The sequence below is a fragment of the Coffea arabica genome, chromosome 7c, assembly GCF_036785885.1.
Source record: "Coffea arabica cultivar ET-39 chromosome 7c, Coffea Arabica ET-39 HiFi, whole genome shotgun sequence".
In the NCBI taxonomy this organism is placed as follows: Eukaryota; Viridiplantae; Streptophyta; class Magnoliopsida; order Gentianales; family Rubiaceae; genus Coffea; species Coffea arabica.
Window position 1 is genome coordinate 20395032 of NC_092322.1, and position 18658 is coordinate 20413689.

General features: G+C 36.2%; 2 protein-coding genes across 4 annotated transcripts in view; both read right to left on the reverse strand.

Moving 5' to 3' along the window:
• The window catches only part of LOC113699039 (translation factor GUF1 homolog, chloroplastic-like), a 41697-nt gene that overhangs the window by 21792 nt on the left and 1247 nt on the right, over positions 1-18658 (reverse strand). Inside the window, exons 3-12 of one of the 3 annotated variants that reach the window (XM_027219075.2) lie at positions 18122-18208; positions 16442-16498; positions 16211-16276; positions 8474-8536; positions 6819-6863; positions 6589-6689; positions 4840-4936; positions 1018-1089; positions 237-391; positions 76-133 (exon numbers count right to left, since the gene is read on the reverse strand). In XM_027219075.2, the coding sequence (XP_027074876.1) occupies positions 76-133; positions 237-391; positions 1018-1089; positions 4840-4936; positions 6589-6689; positions 6819-6863; positions 8474-8536; positions 16211-16276; positions 16442-16498; positions 18122-18208 (801 nt within the window). The remainder of the gene's footprint in view (positions 1-75; positions 134-236; positions 392-1017; positions 1090-4839; positions 4937-6588; positions 6690-6818; positions 6864-8473; positions 8537-16210; positions 16277-16441; positions 16499-18121; positions 18209-18658) is intronic. The other 2 variants (XM_072056478.1, XM_027219078.2) reach the window with 2 other exon arrangements.
• On the reverse strand, positions 12394-16204 carry LOC140010130 (uncharacterized). Its single transcript, XM_072056479.1, has 2 exons — positions 12810-16204; positions 12394-12597 (listed from the first exon to the last, which is right to left on the reverse strand). The coding sequence occupies exon 1, from the start codon at positions 13830-13832 to the stop codon at positions 12813-12815; it is 1020 nt and encodes a 339-aa protein (XP_071912580.1). The 5' UTR covers positions 13833-16204; the 3' UTR covers positions 12394-12597; positions 12810-12812.

Here is an 18658-nt window from a genome sequence, read left to right on the forward strand (position 1 = left end):
ATCAGTTTCTGAAATCAACGAAGGTCTTAATGCAGCTTATTCAACATAATTTTTCCCAAAGGATACAGAACAAACCTTCAGAGCAGCATCATTAAGCTGGAGCTTTTCTAATGCATCACGCAGCTCAGGAAACCTATCAAGATCATAAATACACATTTGTTAAAGGCGAATAGCAGTTCACAAATACTTCCAATGACACTTTTAGTAAAGAAAAAGTATAATAAACAAATAATTACTGGTCAGCATCAATTGGAAACAGGCCACAGAACACCATTGGAGTAGCCTCCTTGTATCCAGGTAGTGATTGTTCTGCCCTTCTAGTGTAGTGTGTAATGGTGTCACCAACTCTAGCATCCGCCACTGATTTTATTGAAGCTGACAAATATCCTACCTGAAAAACTAGGAATGCAATATCATTCTAAATCACAAGACATAATGTTTTGCAGGTAACATGAACAGCAAGTACCAGCTATTTTATATCTCAAACAATGCATGTTTCAGGTCAACAGATTCCAGACATTAACAGCCGATGCGAGATGAAAGAACAAAAATTTAGCCATCTCATTTTCATTGCTAAGACAACAGATGTTTTTAGCTATCTTCTCCCTTTCCAAAGACTACAAGACATTATCCTTCTGTAATATGCATTTAGCAATATTTATTACTTAACTTATTACAAATCCTGTATATTTGATGGTCAACAAAGCAAAGGGCAATAGAAAATTCTTGGGTTTCAAAAACTACTCAAAATTTCTACCATTCATCAGAACGGTATTGAGACTTTGCATGAATATTCAAAGTTCACACTACTAGATAAATTAAGGTGCTGTCAAAGCAAACAAAAGGTTCAAGGTTTGGTATGTCTTAGAAACTTAGGATCCATACAGTTGGAAACTTAAAATTACAACAACCATAAGTTCAGGCAATGAGATGAATGCATCTCTGAAGAGGAAAGCTTAGATATTTTAGAGGTTAAGAATATATTTTCAAACCAAAAACTCAAAAATGATTCTCTACCTCCCCAGCTCGTAATTCTTCAACTTGCATTTGACTAGGAGACAAAACTCCGATATCATCAGCAAAATAATCCTGCATTTTTAGGTGTTAGGATTATCAGCAAACTGGTGGTATACAATCTGTGCAGCAATGTGAGTATGGTTCTATGTTGTTTGTCAAGAAGACAACAATAAGATTACGAGCTATTCACATATGAGAGAAAAAACAATCAGAGATGAGGACTCAAAACTGTTAACAGGTATCTTGGGAGGAAAACATCTAGTCACCGTATTATGAGTGACCAATTAGTATTTATAGGAATACAAACCTAACAAACTATTTACAAGAATACCCTTACTAATTTATTATCTACAAGAATACTTATATTCTCTTAACACTCCCCCTCAAGTTAGAGCATATATATCATAAGCACCCAACTTGTTACAAATATATTTCACCCTAGAGCCCCCTAAACTCTTGGTAAACACATCAGCCAATTGATCTACAGACGGTACATGAGATGTCTTGATGACCCCGTCAAGCAATTTCTCTCGAATGAAATGACAATCAACTTCAATATGTTTTGTCCTTTCATGAAACACTGGATTAGACGCAATATGAACAGCCGCCTGATTATCACACACTAAATTCATAGGTTGTTTATGCTCAAACCCAAGTTCCAGTAACATGTTCTTCAACCAAACCAACTCACACACAGTGTGAGCCATAGCGCGGTATTCAGATTCTGCACTTGATCTGGATACAACTGTTTGCTTCTTACTTTTCCACGACACTAAATTACCACCAACAAGCACACAATATCCTGTAGTCGATCTTCGATCTGAGGCAGAACCAGCCCAATCTGCATCATTATATCCTTCAATATCAGTGTGTCCATGATTCTGATACAATAACCCTTTTCTAGGAGCACTCTTAAGATACCTGAGAATCCGTATAACAGCATCCCAATGACTAGTACGAGGGGTATCAAGAAATTGACTCACAACACTCACTGCAAACGAAATGTCAGGTCTCGTTACAGTGAGATAACTTAATTTACCAACAAATCTTCGATATTGCTTAGAATCATCAAGTAATGCACCTTGATCTCGTGCTAATTTCACATTGGGATCCATAGGAGTATCCACAGGTCGGCAACCTAACATCCCAACTTCACTCAACATATCGAGTACATATTTTCTTTGACATAAATAAATCCCATATTTGGACCGAGCTACCTCAATACCCAGAAAATACTGTAGATGACCTAAATCCTTTGTCTGAAAGTTTGCCTGCAGATTGGATTTAAGTTTCTGGATCCCCACAACATCATCACCTGTAATCACAATGTCATCCACATAAACAACTAATAAAATTTTACCAGCATTAGAATGCCGATAAAATACAGAGTGATCTACTCCATATCTTGTCAGACCGAACTCCATGACAACACTATTAAACCGTCCAAACCAAGCCCTCGGAGACTGTTTCAATTCATATAAGGATTTTTTCAAACGACAAACCAACCGCAGATTCTCCCCCTGAACAACAAATCCAGGAGGTTGTTCCATATATACCTCTTCTGCCAAATCTCCATGCAGAAATGCATTTTTCACATCCAACTGATGCAATGGCCAATTATAAGTTGCTGCCAAAGAGATAAGAAGACGAACAGATGTAATCTTTGCAACAGGAGAAAATGTTTCTAAGTAATCTACTCCATACACCTGAGTAAATCCTCTACCTACCAGCCGAGCCTTCAATCTATCAATAGAACCATTAGACTGCACTTTTATAGTGTACACCCATTTACAACCAACAACAGGCTTACCTGAAGGACGAGGGACAAGATCCCAAGTACCATTTTGTTCCAAAGCAGACATCTCTTCTTGCATAGCGAATCTCCAACCAGGATGATTAAGAGCATAGGTAATAGACTTAGGAATGGAGATAGAATCAAGGGAAGCAATAAAAGAAGAATATGACATAGAGAGACGAGAATAAGAAACAAAATTAGAAATAGGATGGGAAGTACAATGTCTCTTACCTTTGCGTAAAACAATAAGAAGATCTAACTCAGAGGAGGGCATCATACCTGAATTTGAAAATTGAGAGTTAATTGGTGAAGTGCGTGGCATATCAGGAACTTTCTCAACCATGAAACGACGAGAGTAAACTTGAAGATAAGGACGAGATAATCGAGTTATGGAATCTGGTGAACTAGACAACTCAGGTAATAAAGGAGAAGGGACTGGTAAAACAGGAGAGGAAAAAGAATGGAATGAGGTAATTGACCTCCAAGAATATTAGATGGCATGCGATTAATTAAATAACATGCAGTTAGAACAACATCACTCCAAAATTGTTTGGGCACATTCATGTGCAACAACAGTGTTCGAGCAATTTTTGATTAAATGTCCAATTTTTCTTTCAGCAACTCCATTCTGTTGTGGAGTGTGAGGACAAGAGGACTGATGAATAATACCAGACTTAGTCATAAAGGTATTAAAAGGAGTGAAAAAATACTCTTTCGCATTATCACTGCGAAGTATACGTACAGGCACACCAAATTGATTCTTTATTTCTGTAACAAATGCACAAAAAATAGAATATAATTCTGAACGATCTTTCATTAAATAAAGCCATGTAACTCTGAAAAAATCATGAACAAAGACTACAAAATATTTAAAACCCAACTTTGAAGTGACTCGACTAGGACCCCAAACATCAGAATGAACTAACAAAAAGGGTTCAGAAACCCGTTTATTGACTCTAGGAGCAAAAGAAACACGATGATGCTTTCCTAACTGACAAGACTCATATTCTAACGAAGATAATTGATTCAAAGTAGGAACCAATTTTTTCAAATTTTGTAAAGACGGATGACCTAAACGACAGTGAATTTCAAGAGGAGAAACAGTAGCAGGACATGCTATCGGACCATTGAAGTTGAGAAAATAAAGACCATTATGCTCATGCCCTCCACCAATCATCCTCTTTGTCTTCAAATCCTGAATGACAACAGAATCAGGAGAAAAAGTAACTGTACACTGTAGAAATTTAGTGAGCTTACTAACAGACATTAGATTAAATGGCAAATTGGGTACGTAAAGAACAGAAGACAGCTGAAGTGATGGATTAATTTCTACAGTGCCTAGTCCTTTAACTTTAGTGGTAGATCCATCAGCTAAAGTAACATGAGGAAAGGGAGTAGATTCTTGAAAATTAGAAAAAATTTTAGAGGTACCTGACATATGATCAGTACCCCCGGAGTCAATAATCCAAGAGTCATTACCTTTTTGTGTTAAAGAAGCAGAGGGAAGAGATGCGTGATTTGTAGTTGTAGGAATTTAACATAATAATCCTCAGATATAGTAACAGTTTTCTGGGACCCATGTGCTGAAAAACTCGATTCAATTTGGTCAGTGGTAACCGCATTAACAAACCTTTCAACCATGACGAATAGCACGTCAAACCAAAGACAGAGTCAAAACTCGAGATGACAGTGACGTGTACAGTGCCGTGAACAGTGTCGGGTGAACAGTACCCGATGAACAGTGCCCGCGTGAACAGTCGCGATGAACAGTATCGCGTGAACAGCGTGAACAGTCGCGATGACCAAAACTTTTGCTAGATGTTTAACTCTAACCCTAGGACCTTTTGCTCTGATACCATGTTAACAGGTATCTTGGGAGGAAAACATCTAGTCACCGTATTATGAGTGACCAATTAGTATTTATAGGAGTACAAACCTAACAAACTATTTACAAGAATACCCTTACTAATTTATTATCTACAAGAATACTTATATTCTCTTAACAAAAACCAAAAGAGAACATATACCTTCCCGCTTGCCATGAAAATAATCCTGTCACCTTTCTTGATAGTCCCATCAACAACTCGGAAATATACAATAACACCGCGGTATGCATCATAATAGCTACAAAATAAAAAATCTAAATGAGATACATAAACTAACACCTAGAGTGAATTACATTATCCAATACCAGCATTCACAGGCAGAAGAGTAAATACAAAATCACAACAATTAGCACAGGGAGTTGGAAAATGCCGATGAACGAGCGTCATACCAACAGTAATGTATAGACAATATGTCTAAATGAGTTTAGCTTTGTTTTGATATGGATATGCATACAGAACTTATGTTGAACGCACAACTCTACAGTAACTTAAATAATGATCGGGTTCCTAAAAGAATTTTGAATTAATATGGGTTGAAGTTCAATTAGATAGCCTTCAGACTTGGTAATGAAAGGTCACCAAACGTAAAAATCTACAATTGTAGTTTTAAACTTGGATATCTTAAGGTTGCCTAGTGTGAAGAATTAATGATTTCAGCTAAATTATGTACAACGAGCATTCAAAAACTCCCCCAAGCTATTTTTGTTTAACAAAAAGAGTCGGAAAATTTTAAACAAGAAATAGTTTTGAGTAGTCTCTTTTTCTCCAACCACTGGGTTTACCTTGGGGATAATTTCTAAAACCTCCCCTAAGGTTTCTCATAATATCACTCAACTCCCTTGAGGTTTTTAAGATCTCACTTACCTCCTTTATCAGCTTGACAAGACCAAATGTCCCTCTCAAAGGTCACAAATGGACAATATTACCCTTGCACCTTAAATAACTATTTAACCAAAAAGCCAAAACAAAAAGAGGATTTTTAACCAAAAAATGCAGATAAAAAGATAATCAAATCGCTATCCAATATTGGTCCATATTTCTCTGTATCAAGGTGGTGATGGGACACCAAAGGACGTGCATAAATTAAATCTAGTCAAAGTCAACCACTTAGAAGGATTTTGGTAAGTAATTAACCTTGAAAAATTGTAGGATACTTATAACGAAGTCAAGAAATTTTTTTAGGAAATATGTTTTAATACATGATGTAATTTAAGTTGTACTGAAAATTAAAATAATCTCTTCATACGTGTGGTTTGTAAGATAATTCCTACGTATAGAAAAAAGGTTTTATAAATAAGTTAGAATAAAAAAATTAATCAAAAACAATCTAATGACCGAATATATATCTAGGAATATCCTTTTTTTTGGTTCAATCATCATTCATTAGAGTACGTATTAGTTATTGTATATCTACAAAATTACTCGTTATTGCATTTATAACTACTCAAATTTTCATCTTTTTACTTTTTAACCTTATTTTATTTTTTATTGTTGTTGTAAGTTTCATAAGTAGGGTAACATAAGGGCAGTATTGGAACAAAAGTTTTATCTTTCTCACATTTCTTCCAAAGGGGCTAAAATGTTACAAAAAATGTCAATCTGAGGGAGGTAGCTCAGATTTTGAAAACCTAAGGTGTGCTAAGTCATATTATGAGAAATGTCCGGGGAGGTTCCTGAAATTATTCATTTATCCTGAAATGAAGTTTTCACAGTTCTCTGTTAAAAGCACCAAAAGAAAAAGTTTCTTGTAATAGTTTGTTTTAACAAAAGTAAAAACAGTGTTTCAATATACCAAACCACCTTTTATTAGCACATGTTGAGCTGCTTTAAGAAAATCTATACCAAATTAGAACAGAAACAAAAAAAGAATCCAGTAGGTAAACTAAGTACCTATCAAAAATTAGAGCCCTCAAAGGTCTACCATTAGTATCATGAGGCGGGGGTATCCTTTGAACAATTGCATTTAGGATCTCAGTGATCCCAATCCCTTCCTTGAAACAAGAAAAAGAATGATGCAATTAAAGTATTAAAAAAACCTGAGAGTTTTCAAATGTAGAGTTTCTCATTTTAATTAATTATCATTTGACAAGAAGAAAGCAACAAGAAGAAAAATAACCAACCTTTGCAGAGCAGTAAATTGCATTGCTACAATCCAGACCAATAACCTATCAAAGACAATCTGTTAGTTAGTATTCATCTAAAGGTCTGACCACTAAAAGCTTCAATTTTATGGTATTATTTCCTGACAGCAGCCAATAGTAATAATACTTAAAAGTACAACCAAAATGAACTGTGAACATTAGTAACTATACTGTTCAACAAGCAATACATGCTCAATACTGTTTGACAAGCAATTGAAGATTTGTCCTGCCCTAGGAATTATAAAATGCTATGACATTAATGCAAAATAAGCTAATTTTCTTGCCAGAACAATGCATATGCAATTTCATAAGCATCACTCAGTGAACTGATTATCTTCATGCTTAAGAGATTGTAGAAGGATAACTCAAAATTTCAGTTTCTTAATGGAATATAAAATATGAATATGTCTGTCAAACTGAGGAAAATTCATTTGAGAAGCTTTTCCAAGAGTCTCCAACTCAATACTACTATTAAGGTGTTCAGACTTGATAATCAAGCCAAAATGAAACAAGGACATGAATTTTTCCCGAAGGATGAGTACAAAACTCCAATTGTTTTAGTAGGAAGCCCAAGTCCTACTGAACAACATAGGAGAACCAATGGTTTCAAAACTAACTAGACGGCAAACCGGGAAGTTAATCGGTTTACTGGTTGGCTGACCAGCTCACTAGTTGACTGATCTGACCATTTTAACCGGCCAGGTGAATCACTTTTATACTTTGGAAATGGAAAGGTATTCCCCTTACATTTGTCCAAAATGAAGAAAATCACAGAAAACATCCACATGGAACACATACTAATTTGTTTGCAGTTTAATTGATCTATACAGTGCGAAACTTATGACCAGTTTTCATGTCAAGTTTGACTTGACAGTGAAACCAGACCAGCCAGATGACAGTTTCCCAGTTTAACCAATTGAAACGGCAAGTCCCATATGGCTTTTAAGCACTGAATATAATAATCTCAACAAGGAAGGAAGAAACAAAGTAACGTTGTGCTTGCTCACAAAACCATAGGTCGCACCCAGGGGCTTGCTTAGTGCATTGTATGGTCTAGATGGTGGAGAGTTAAAATGAACACCTAATAGAGTCCTTAAAGCAGAGTCAGATTGGTTAAGGTGATGGAGTTTTAACAGAAGAACTGCAGGGTTTGTTTAAAAAATTTTCCACCAAAACAGCTTCACTTTCCAATTCATGGAAAAAAAAAAAAGGCAACCTTTATTTGAGACTGAACTGATGCTTTGGTCGTAGTGGAGACAGAATTGTTTGGAGATCGAAATTTCAGCAAAAATTTGCAGGACCCTTTATAACTTGATTGTTGTACATGGATTTATGTCAAACGTTGCAGGAATTTAGAGCTCCAGTCATTACGCAGGTGCTGTAGAGGGCGAAAGAATATATAGTTTTGAGGGGATGGAGAATCCCAACTGGAATATTAGCATTGAGAGATAAGCTCTTGGATGTTTAGGGGAGAGTTTCACAGTAGCATTATACCGTACGTATTATCTGAAACAAGGAAAGAAAAAAAGCTGTATCTGCATATGTTTGCAGCTGATGAAAACCTTTCATTTCATAAAAATTTCCTTATGAACACCTTCATTTCAGATAAGCAATATTTTGCTTTGTGAATCTACCTCTTCTATCTCTTGGGATATACGATTTGGTTCTGCTCCTGGAAGATCTATCTTGTTCAAAACCTGCAGAATATCATTAGCTTTTGTGGATCAACCATCTAATTTCATTCAAACAAGACATTATGAGATTACATAACAAATACTTCTGAGCAAGAGATGAATTAGCTCCTTTGTCTTCCAACAAACAATAATTTGAGTGATTCAAAAGGTAAACCTAAAAATTTTGTAACTCGTTTTAAGATTGTTGGGCTTCAAGGTTTAAGTGGCAAATCAAGCTCAACATCTAGCTATAAGAAAAGTACGAATTAGGAAATTAGGCCATGAAGTAAGTTACAACGTACTTCTCATGACAAGAGTACCTAAGGAAGCAGTACCCTATGACTTCGTATGCTTAGATCAATCAGGCATGCAAACCAACAAAATAGAAACGCCTATGAATAAAATGACCACCACCACTCATTCAATCTTTGATACTTCTCACACTGTAAGAACTGTGGTGACAAGAGTAACTTTGTGCACTAACAAATGGGATAATAATGAGTAGAGATCACTAATTATGAACATTACAATGCATGGACACGTCACGATCAACAGTAACACTGGGATGTATAGTATGCAATCAACACAGAGTTGGACGAATAGTACTATGAAAGTAAATCACTTCATACTATCAGATTGCCTTTTCTCCCGAATCTTTGCTCTGGCACCATGTCAGAGGACTTAGGAGGAAAAAATTCAATACACCCAATAAGGTTGACCTACCTATATTCATAAAAATAGAACATAATAAATATGTATAAATATACCCTTATTCTCAGCCATGGCAGCATCTTTTTATTCTAAATTCTTGCACCAGTGCATAAAGAACTCACCAAGGATACCAAGCATGGTCACTTCTCCTCCTATACTTGCAGATGAACCCACAGAACTCACCAAGGACACCAAATATGATCACCAAGGACCTAATATTCCCATCATACAATCAGACCAATGTAACAAAACCAAATCCTCTTTACTCCTATATGTTCATAAATATACACTACATCTTCACATTAACCACGCAATGGGAAGCCATAAACTCCCACAAGGAACCCAGGGTTCTTCCTGAAAACTAAGAAAAATGGAGAGAAAATACTTTTCTTCATCTTATTTGCTCTACACAATATACATATATATATACACAAGTGTAACCTAATTTAGATCCTAAAATCATGTTAATCTAAATCAATCTACTACCTAATTAATACATGATACATAATTAATACATGATACTATAATCATATCTTTCCTAATATTAGATCACATATCTTCAACACTCCCCCTCAAGCTGGAGTATAGATGTTGCTCATGCCCAGCTTGTTACAAAGGTAATCAACTCGAACCCCATGTAGAGCCTTCGTAAAGAGATCTCCCAATTGTTCTGCAGTCCTTACAAATCCTGTAGAAATCAAGCCCTGCTGTATTTTCTCACGAACAAAATGACAATCTATTTCGATGTGTTTTGTTCGCTCATGAAATACGGGATTGGATGCAATATGAAGAGCCGCTTGGTTATCACACCACAATTTTGCAGGCATTGAGGTTTTGAGACCTACTTCAGTTAGAAGTTGATTTATCCACATGATTTCACATGTCGATTGTGCCATAGCTCTATATTCTGACTCTGCACTCGATCGCGAGACAACATTCTGCTTCTTACTCTTCCATGAGACCATGTTTCCTCCAACAAAGACACAAAATCCAGTTGTGGATCTTCGATCTGCCTTGGATCCTGCCCAATCAGCATCTGAAAAACACTCAATCCTAGTATGACCATGATTTTTATACAGAATACCACGTCCAGGAGCTCCTTTTAAATAACACAAAATTTGTTCTACAACTGCCCAATGATTAACAGTAGGATTAGACATATATTGACTAACAAAACTAACTGAATATGCGATATCTGGACGAGTCACTGTAAGATAATTCAACTTTCCAACCAATCTTCTATACCTCCCAGGATCTTCTAACAATTCACCTTCTTTTGTGAGCTGCAAGTTAGGGATCATTGGGGTACTAGCTGGTTTAGCTCCCAATTTTCCCGTTTCAGATAGTAAGTCAAGAACATATTTTCTTTGGGACAGGAATATCCCCTTCCTACTCTTTGCTACCTCAATACCCAAAAAATACTTTAACAGTCCCAAATCCTTTGTCTGAAATTGACTATGGAGAAAAGTTTTAAGAGATGAAATACCTGCAGCATCATTCCCAGTGATAACAATATCATCCACATATACTACCAACAAAATAATACCAGCTTCAGACTGTTTGTAGAAAACAGAGTGATTAGATTTGCTTTTCTGCATCCCAAACCTTTCAACTGCTAGACTAAATTTTCCAAACCAAGCACGAGGACTTTGTTTCAGTCCATACAAGGACTTCCGAAGATGACAAACCTTCCCAGACTCCCCCTGAGCAACAAACCCTGGTGGTTGCTCCATATAAACTTCCTCTTGGAGGTCTCCATGAAGAAAGGCATTCTTGATATCTAGTTGATGCAAAGGCCAATTATGAGTGGCTGCCATAGAAATGAATAACCTGACAGATGTTAACTTAGCAACAGGGGAAAAAGTGTCAAAATAATCCTCTCCATAGATTTGAGCATAGCCTTTGGCAACAAGGCAAGCTTTTAACCGAGCAACCGACCCATCAGGATTGAATTTAACTGCAAAAACCCACTTACTCCCAATGGCCTTCTTCCCTGCAGGTAAATTTACTAAGTTCCAAGTATCATTACCATCTAGAGCATTCATCTCCTCTATCATAGCATTGCGCCATCCGGGATGGGATAGGGCTTCATGAACAGTTTTAGGAAAGGAGATAGAATCAATAGATGTAATAAAGGAACAAGAAGAGGTGGGTAGATGATTATAAGATACACACGACGACACAGGATAAGTGCATTGACGCTTACCTTTGCGAAGAGCAATAGGAAGATCATCACTTAAAATAGGATCTAGTAACGAAGGAACTGGTTCAGGGCATGCAGCAGGAGACTTTTGTCGTCGAGAATATACCTGAGTAATTGGAGGTTTAGCAGGGAAAGATCTTGAAGATGTGATAGTATAGATTAACAAATCATCATCCTCCTCTTGACATGAATGAGATGAGGATGGGGTAAAAGGTGTATTTTCAAGAAAAGTAACATCAACTGACACAATGTACCTGCCAAGACTAGGAAAATAACATCTATTTCCTTTTTGGACACGGGAATAACCAAGAAAAATACATTTCAATGATTTGGGGTCTAATTTAGTGACTTGGGGACGAGAGTCGCGGACAAAACATGTACACCCAAAGATTTTTGGTTCGATGGGAAACAAAGGTCTATTTGGAAAAAGAGTATTATAAGGAGTCCCACCATTCAGAACAGATGAAGGCAGACGATTAATTAGAAAGCAAGCTGTGGACACTGCATCAGCCCAAAAGTGTTTAGGAACATGCATTTGAAATGATAAGGCTCTTGCAGTTTCGAGCAAATGTCTATTCTTTCGTTCTGCGACCCCGTTTTGGGATGGTGTATCCACACAAGAGGTTTGATGAATAATGCCATTTTGCACCATATAAGATTGAAAAGGTGCGAATAAATATTCTTTGGCATTGTCACTTCGCAATATTTGTACAGAACGTTTAAATTGAGTCTTAACCTCAGCACAAAAAGCACAAAAATGAGAAAACAACTCTGACCGATTTTTCATTAAATATAATCAAGTCATACGAGAATGGTCATCAACAAAAGTAACAAAATACTTGAATCCAGTTTTAGAAATGACTGGACTAGGTCCCCAGACATCTGAATGGACTAATGCAAAAGGAGCATCCGCTCGTTTATTGACTCTAGGACTCAGATTAACACGATGATGTTTGGCAAACTGACAAGACTCACAATCTAATAGAAACAAACTCTGAAATTGTGGACAAAGTATCTTTAATAACGGGAGAGAAGGATGACCCAGCCTACAATGTGCTTCAAATGGAGTTACAATTCCAGAACAAGCTATGGACTTTGGTATCTGTGTGTCAAGAATGTAAAGACCTCCAGATTCATGCCCTTTACCAATAATCTGCTTCGTCGTAAGATCCTGAAACAAGCAATAGTCAGGAAAGAATTGGGCAGAACAATTGAGGGCACGGGTAAAGGACAACTCAAGCAAACTTAAGACAGATGACAATGAGATTAATGGAGTAGGATTAACTGAGCCTGATCCAAGAACACGAGATTTTGACCCATCAGCTAAGGTAACTGTAGGTGCAGATGTGTGTGGCTGAAAGGTGGAAAATAGACTAGAATTACCTGTCATATGATCTGTGTCATATGATCTGTGGCACCAGAATCAATTACCCATTTGGAGGACGAGGACACAAGGCATGTGTTTGGTTTACCTAACTCAGCGATGGCAGTTACGGGAGTAGATGAAGACTTTAATGATTCTTGATACTGAGAAAATTTAGCAAATTCATCTGCAGAGATCGTAATAGATTTTTCATGATTAATAGCGTCATTGGTAGAAGCGATATGTGCGGATTGAGTTCTCTGGTTCCTGTACTGCAATTTCTTACAATCACGCTTCATATGGCCCGGCTTTTGACAATAGTAACACACAACCACTTCTGCATTCTGTCCCCGAGTGTCAATTCCTTTACCACCACCTTTGTATTGCTGTTTTCCAAGACCAACAAGAGCACTGCTGGACTGAACAGACTGGGTATTCTCTGTACGAAGCACCCTACTAAACACATCTTGCAAGAATGAGATCTTAGGACTAGAAAGAATCTGAGATTTAGCAGCTTCAAATTCAGGTGAAAGACCAGCCAAAAAACTCATAATTGCTATCTGTTCCCGTTGAGTTTGCTGAACTTTCACATCAGAACTAAACGGTAACAACAGATTAAGCTCCTCATAAGTTTTCTTAAAATCCATAAAATAAGTCATGATAGACTTATCTTGTTTCTCTGCACGATAAAAGGCTTGACACACCTCATATATGCGAGAAATATTCCCTTTACCAGAATACAAAAATTCTAAATACTCCATTAACTCCTTAACAAATTCACAGTGATTAATTAAGCTAATTACCTCACTGTCAATAGAATTCCGTATTTGCAGGAACAATCTAGCATCTTCCCTTAGCCATGTCTGTCTTGAACCATCTTTTGGAGGATCATCAGTCAGATGATTGTCTTTATCAATGCTTCGCAGATAAAGATGAACCGTTTTGCTCCAATCAAGATAGTTAGAATTGTTGAGTTTGTGGTCCGTGATCTTAGACATCACAGGAACCACATCAGACGTAATGACAGATTTCGTTTCTGCCATGGGTTCAAAATTAACAGAATAAAAACAAAAAAGGACAGATCTGAACTCTTTAATAGAACAGAGGTGTCCTATACAGAACCAGATGAACCGAATGATGACTACTGAATTTTCTGGCAGCGGACAGAGACCCTAACCTTGATGGTAGGGCTCTGATACCATGAAAACTAAGAAAAATGGAGAGAAAATACTTTTCTTCATCTTATTTGCTCTACACAATATACATATATATATACACAAGTGTAACCTAATTTAGATCCTAAAATCATGTTAATCTAAATCAATCTACTACCTAATTAATACATGATACTATAATCATATGATACCTAATTAATACATGATACTATAATCATATCTTTCCTAATATTAGATCACATATCTTCAACACTTCCCAAGTCAGAAATTATTCCCATGGCAAATGACAATAAGTTCCATTTCTTCAACTATTACACTTAAGGTACAGGAAAAGATGTGGAACTCATGCCAATCAACATGTATGTAAATATTGCTATCCACAACTATTAATATGTATACAGTAGCAATTCCCACAGATTTATTGTGCCAGAAAACTACACAATAATGGTTCGACATATATGAAAGCATACTGTGTAATACTTATGTAATTTGCATGTGCATATATAGCAATCTCAGATCTAAAATAGACAACTTTTAATTAGGAAACTCATAGTTGACTTCATTCTTCCCCTACAAAACTGACCAAACCTCCAAAACTCTCCAGCTTCCTATCAAAAGCTACTTGAGCCACTTCCAAAATCTGAACTCTGCTTAAGACAGTGAAGTAGCAGAAACAACATACATAAAGTGGTTTATTTGCAGAGGGGCTAGCATAATCTGAGTAGAAGACTTGGAACCATGTAACTGATGCTTGTAGAAAACTCAGGGGCTAGCATAATCTGAGTAGAACACTTGGAACCATGAAACTGATGCTTGTAGAAAACTCACCACCAGTATCATGTAGGCCCTGATTTTGCCAAAACAACTCCTACATCTCTTTTAATTTATTTAGGTATTTTCTTTTTCTGGTTCTAGGGCACACCAGTTTATTGGCTTGGGCTATGCTCACTTAAATCCTGTTAATACAGAACTTGGGCTAGAATGCAAATATATTTCATCAGCCAACACATGTAAATATTTGCCAAAGATAATTTAAATGATTTGCAATAATAAAACAAAACAATTTACTAGAAATTAAATAAACTATATGTTTTAACCATTGAAATAATGATAATTCTCATACTTCTATTTCTCGTTATTACTTAATACCGTTCTTCAAACCTATTAATCAAGTGAAATTATCTATGACCTCACAACCATATAATATATCATATCCTCCTCTACCTTGACAAAGAACCTGTTAAATGAAAATTACAAGGGCATAGGAAGTAAAGAAGCAATATATTAGAAAGGTTCCAATGGGAAAAACAATTTGTTTGCTTTTGCACTGTCATAGCCATATGCCATTTCCTAGGACTTCAACTTGTTATATTAAATTCTTTTTATTATTCTTTAACATAATATTGAGGAATATAACTAAGGTCTAGATCTATTCAAATGTAAGTTATCAGCTTGCCTAACAGAATGAACTGGGCAAATAAAGCTGACTTAACCAAAGTGCACTTTATAAGAGGAACCCCTAAAACACTAAAGTGCACTTGACCAAAAAGAGGGAAAAGAAAGAAGGGACTGCCAGTTGTACTGTTTCATGCAGCAATCTCCATATTCCCATTTTAAGCTCCTTCAATGTACCAGTCTCAAAAAAATAGGGATGCTAATCTAGGGATGGACATAGGCATATTACAATGGGGGCAATCATAAATTTCATCCAATTTTAGATATCTTTCTGCACAATCAAATGGATAGAAGAAGCCACAAATGTAGTGGAAAGTGGTAAAAATGAGAATGAACTTTATCACTAGTCTTATATATTATTTACCTTAGAGAAAACTGAATTGCATCCTGCCCCATATTGCCATGCAGAAATCACTCGAATGCTCAAATTGTTAAGACAAATTAAGTTAGGATAGCTGAAAAACTTTGCTAGACCTGACTGAAGAAAGGTAATTATCATGCTAGAAATTCAACCTAGGCAATGAGATTCACTTTCTAGGCTTCTACACTTGGCCTATGAATAAGTAAAACATATCAAACTATCACTGCTTTGCATGACATGCTACTACCAAGAATATGATAAACATTTTAATCCTATTCACTTCAGGGTAGGATGAATTTACTGTAAACATGTTAAAGTTATGTAGGTGTACTAGCGATGAAACTTGGTCTCATGTTCAGCACAAATGCTCAAAGAAATGTAGCAGCACAGAAATCTGCTTTAAGAAAACCTAGCACTATGGTCAACTCACTGGTATAACTTCCAGGTTGTTTTCCAAAGCCAAGTAGACATTAGCAAGTGTCTGAGCTTCAACTCCCTGCACAATATGGTTGAACTCTAATTAGTACAAAGACCAATTTTCACTTTAGTTGCTTTTTCAACAAAGTAAATTGAAAGCAACTCCACAAAAATGGAAAGAGTGATTTTGCCCAAGAATGATCATTTATGAAGATAACAGAAGTAAGTGAGAAAGAAAGTTTACTTGGGATGCATCTACCACCAGAAGAGCACCCTCACAGGCAGCAAGAGAACGTGAAACCTGAGGTTTTAACAAAATAAGTACCAACTTCAGATTGTCAACCACAACTTATTCTGTAAAAACTAATATCAATGTGTGCTCATTACCTGCAAGAACATTTAAAATCTGCCATATAGTGCATAATGTGGACTAAAGCCATATACAAAGCTGAAAATAATCTAGAAAATAAAATCCACTGGAGCTAAAATACATAGGGCAAGAGATTCACTTTAACAATATGACAAAAATATATCTATACTACAAGTCAACAACAAAGAAACTACTTGGCAAGAGTCCTCATGTTCAGTAGATAAAATACCAAATCTCCCAAATGATATGTATTATATTTGCTTTGGTAGATTTAACATATACATAAGGTGGGCAAGAAAAGGTGCTCAACCAATGTTTTCCACTAATTCCAGATGAAGCACATAAAAATGTCAAACACTATGAAGTGGAATATTTGGAATATTCTTTTAATAACTATACTAGCGACTGAAAGGAAGTGAGCAGTTCACATACTAATGCAGACAGCTAAAAAAAATAAGCATTTGTATTCACCCCAAATCAATCTTTCAGATGTCATGACTCCTATGCAGGCAGTTACAAAGAGCTCAAGGAAATCTAAAATTAAAGATCTTCATAACTTTTCAATAGGGAGTGGTTTTTCATTCTTTCGATCTTAGTACGTTTTCAGGTTTCACAGGTATTAGATCCTTCTTATTAGCCACTAGGAGTTTTGGTAAATTTTTTTGTTGAATCTTAATTAGTTACTTGATAAAATCAGGAAACTGATTGGAGTCATGTTGATTTAGGAATACATTCAAGAGTTATATGGTTATCGGTCTAGAATAGCAAAATAGAAATCAAAATCCTAATAGGATTGTATCTTTGGACAAGTATATAGCTTGTGATTGTTCTAGTTGTTCGGTTATTTACATGGAGATTTGATCAATAGAGAATTGAGTTGTTGCTTATTAGTTTTTTTCTTTTTCTTCTTCCTCAAGATTCCCCTGAATTCCCTCTTCCTCTCCTCTTTTCCTTGTGTTCCTGTTCATTTAGAACCCTTCAGAAGCCCCATATCCTTCCTTTTGGCCACTAGAGATAGGAGACAAGATCACCCGTCTTGTCCACCACCATTCCTACTAACACTCTCCCTATTCAAACAGGCCAGTGCTATTTTGGAGCAAAAGAAGTAGTTTAGAAATCAATTAAAGCATATTTTCCTCGCTAATAGTTTTCCCTCTCCTCATTTTACCACCTAGATTTAATTCCTCCTAACCAGGTGAAAAGGAAGAACCAGGGCAAAATGTCTATCATCCACACCGGTGAAAGAATCTTACTTTCCTAAAAGCACACATCCAAAAGCCACAACCATAGAATAAAAAATACTCAACTAACCCAAAGCAAAAGCACAGCATGTCAAAACTGTGTCACAGCTAATAAGGTACTGAACCAGAAAAACACGATGACCACAATATCAGTTTAAAGTAAATGAAGTTAATTGACTAGCTAACGGATCTGAAATTCTTACGTAACATAGACAAATATATAATCAACCAAGAATACTTCTTTTCAGATTGACATCTTGTTCTGTTATGTAAATGGTGTAAGCGTTATTCTGAGAATATTTTGAACAAGTACCTCATAAGAGAAGTCAACATGACCAGGAGTATCAATGAGGTTCAGGCAATATGGTTCATTTTCATACATGAAACGCATCCGAGCAGCCTGCAGGAAATGGCAATTTAGGGCATTAATCATGCTGGCATACATGAAAGTTCTTGTCGGCTAGATAATATCCAGCACCAATTGGAAATTTTGCATCACGAAGTGACCATAGCACCTTTAAACATATATTATTGGGTGTACAGTTTTAAATATTTCCACATCTTTTACCAAAATAAACAATGATAGAAAGCTAAAACATCCTTCTTGGGTAGCTTGAAAGAAACGTGACAGAAAATCAGTTAACCAGATACTTTTCTTGTCAAGAAATCTATTCTCTATAGGGCTAGATAACTATAAAAATCATCAACACATCAATTAAACCATCCTTCTTAAAGCACAAATCCTCAATGACAAAAAAATGCAGACAACAAAAATCCTTGTTTCCATGAAATAAAGAGCTGCAGTTTGATGACTAATAGAGAGAGGAGGACATATCAATAAGCCTTCATC

Coding starts and splice junctions, on each gene's coding strand:
- LOC140010130 (XM_072056479.1), bottom strand. CDS start 13,832: ATGGCAGAAACGAAATCTGTCATTACGTCTGATGTGGTTCCTGTGATG.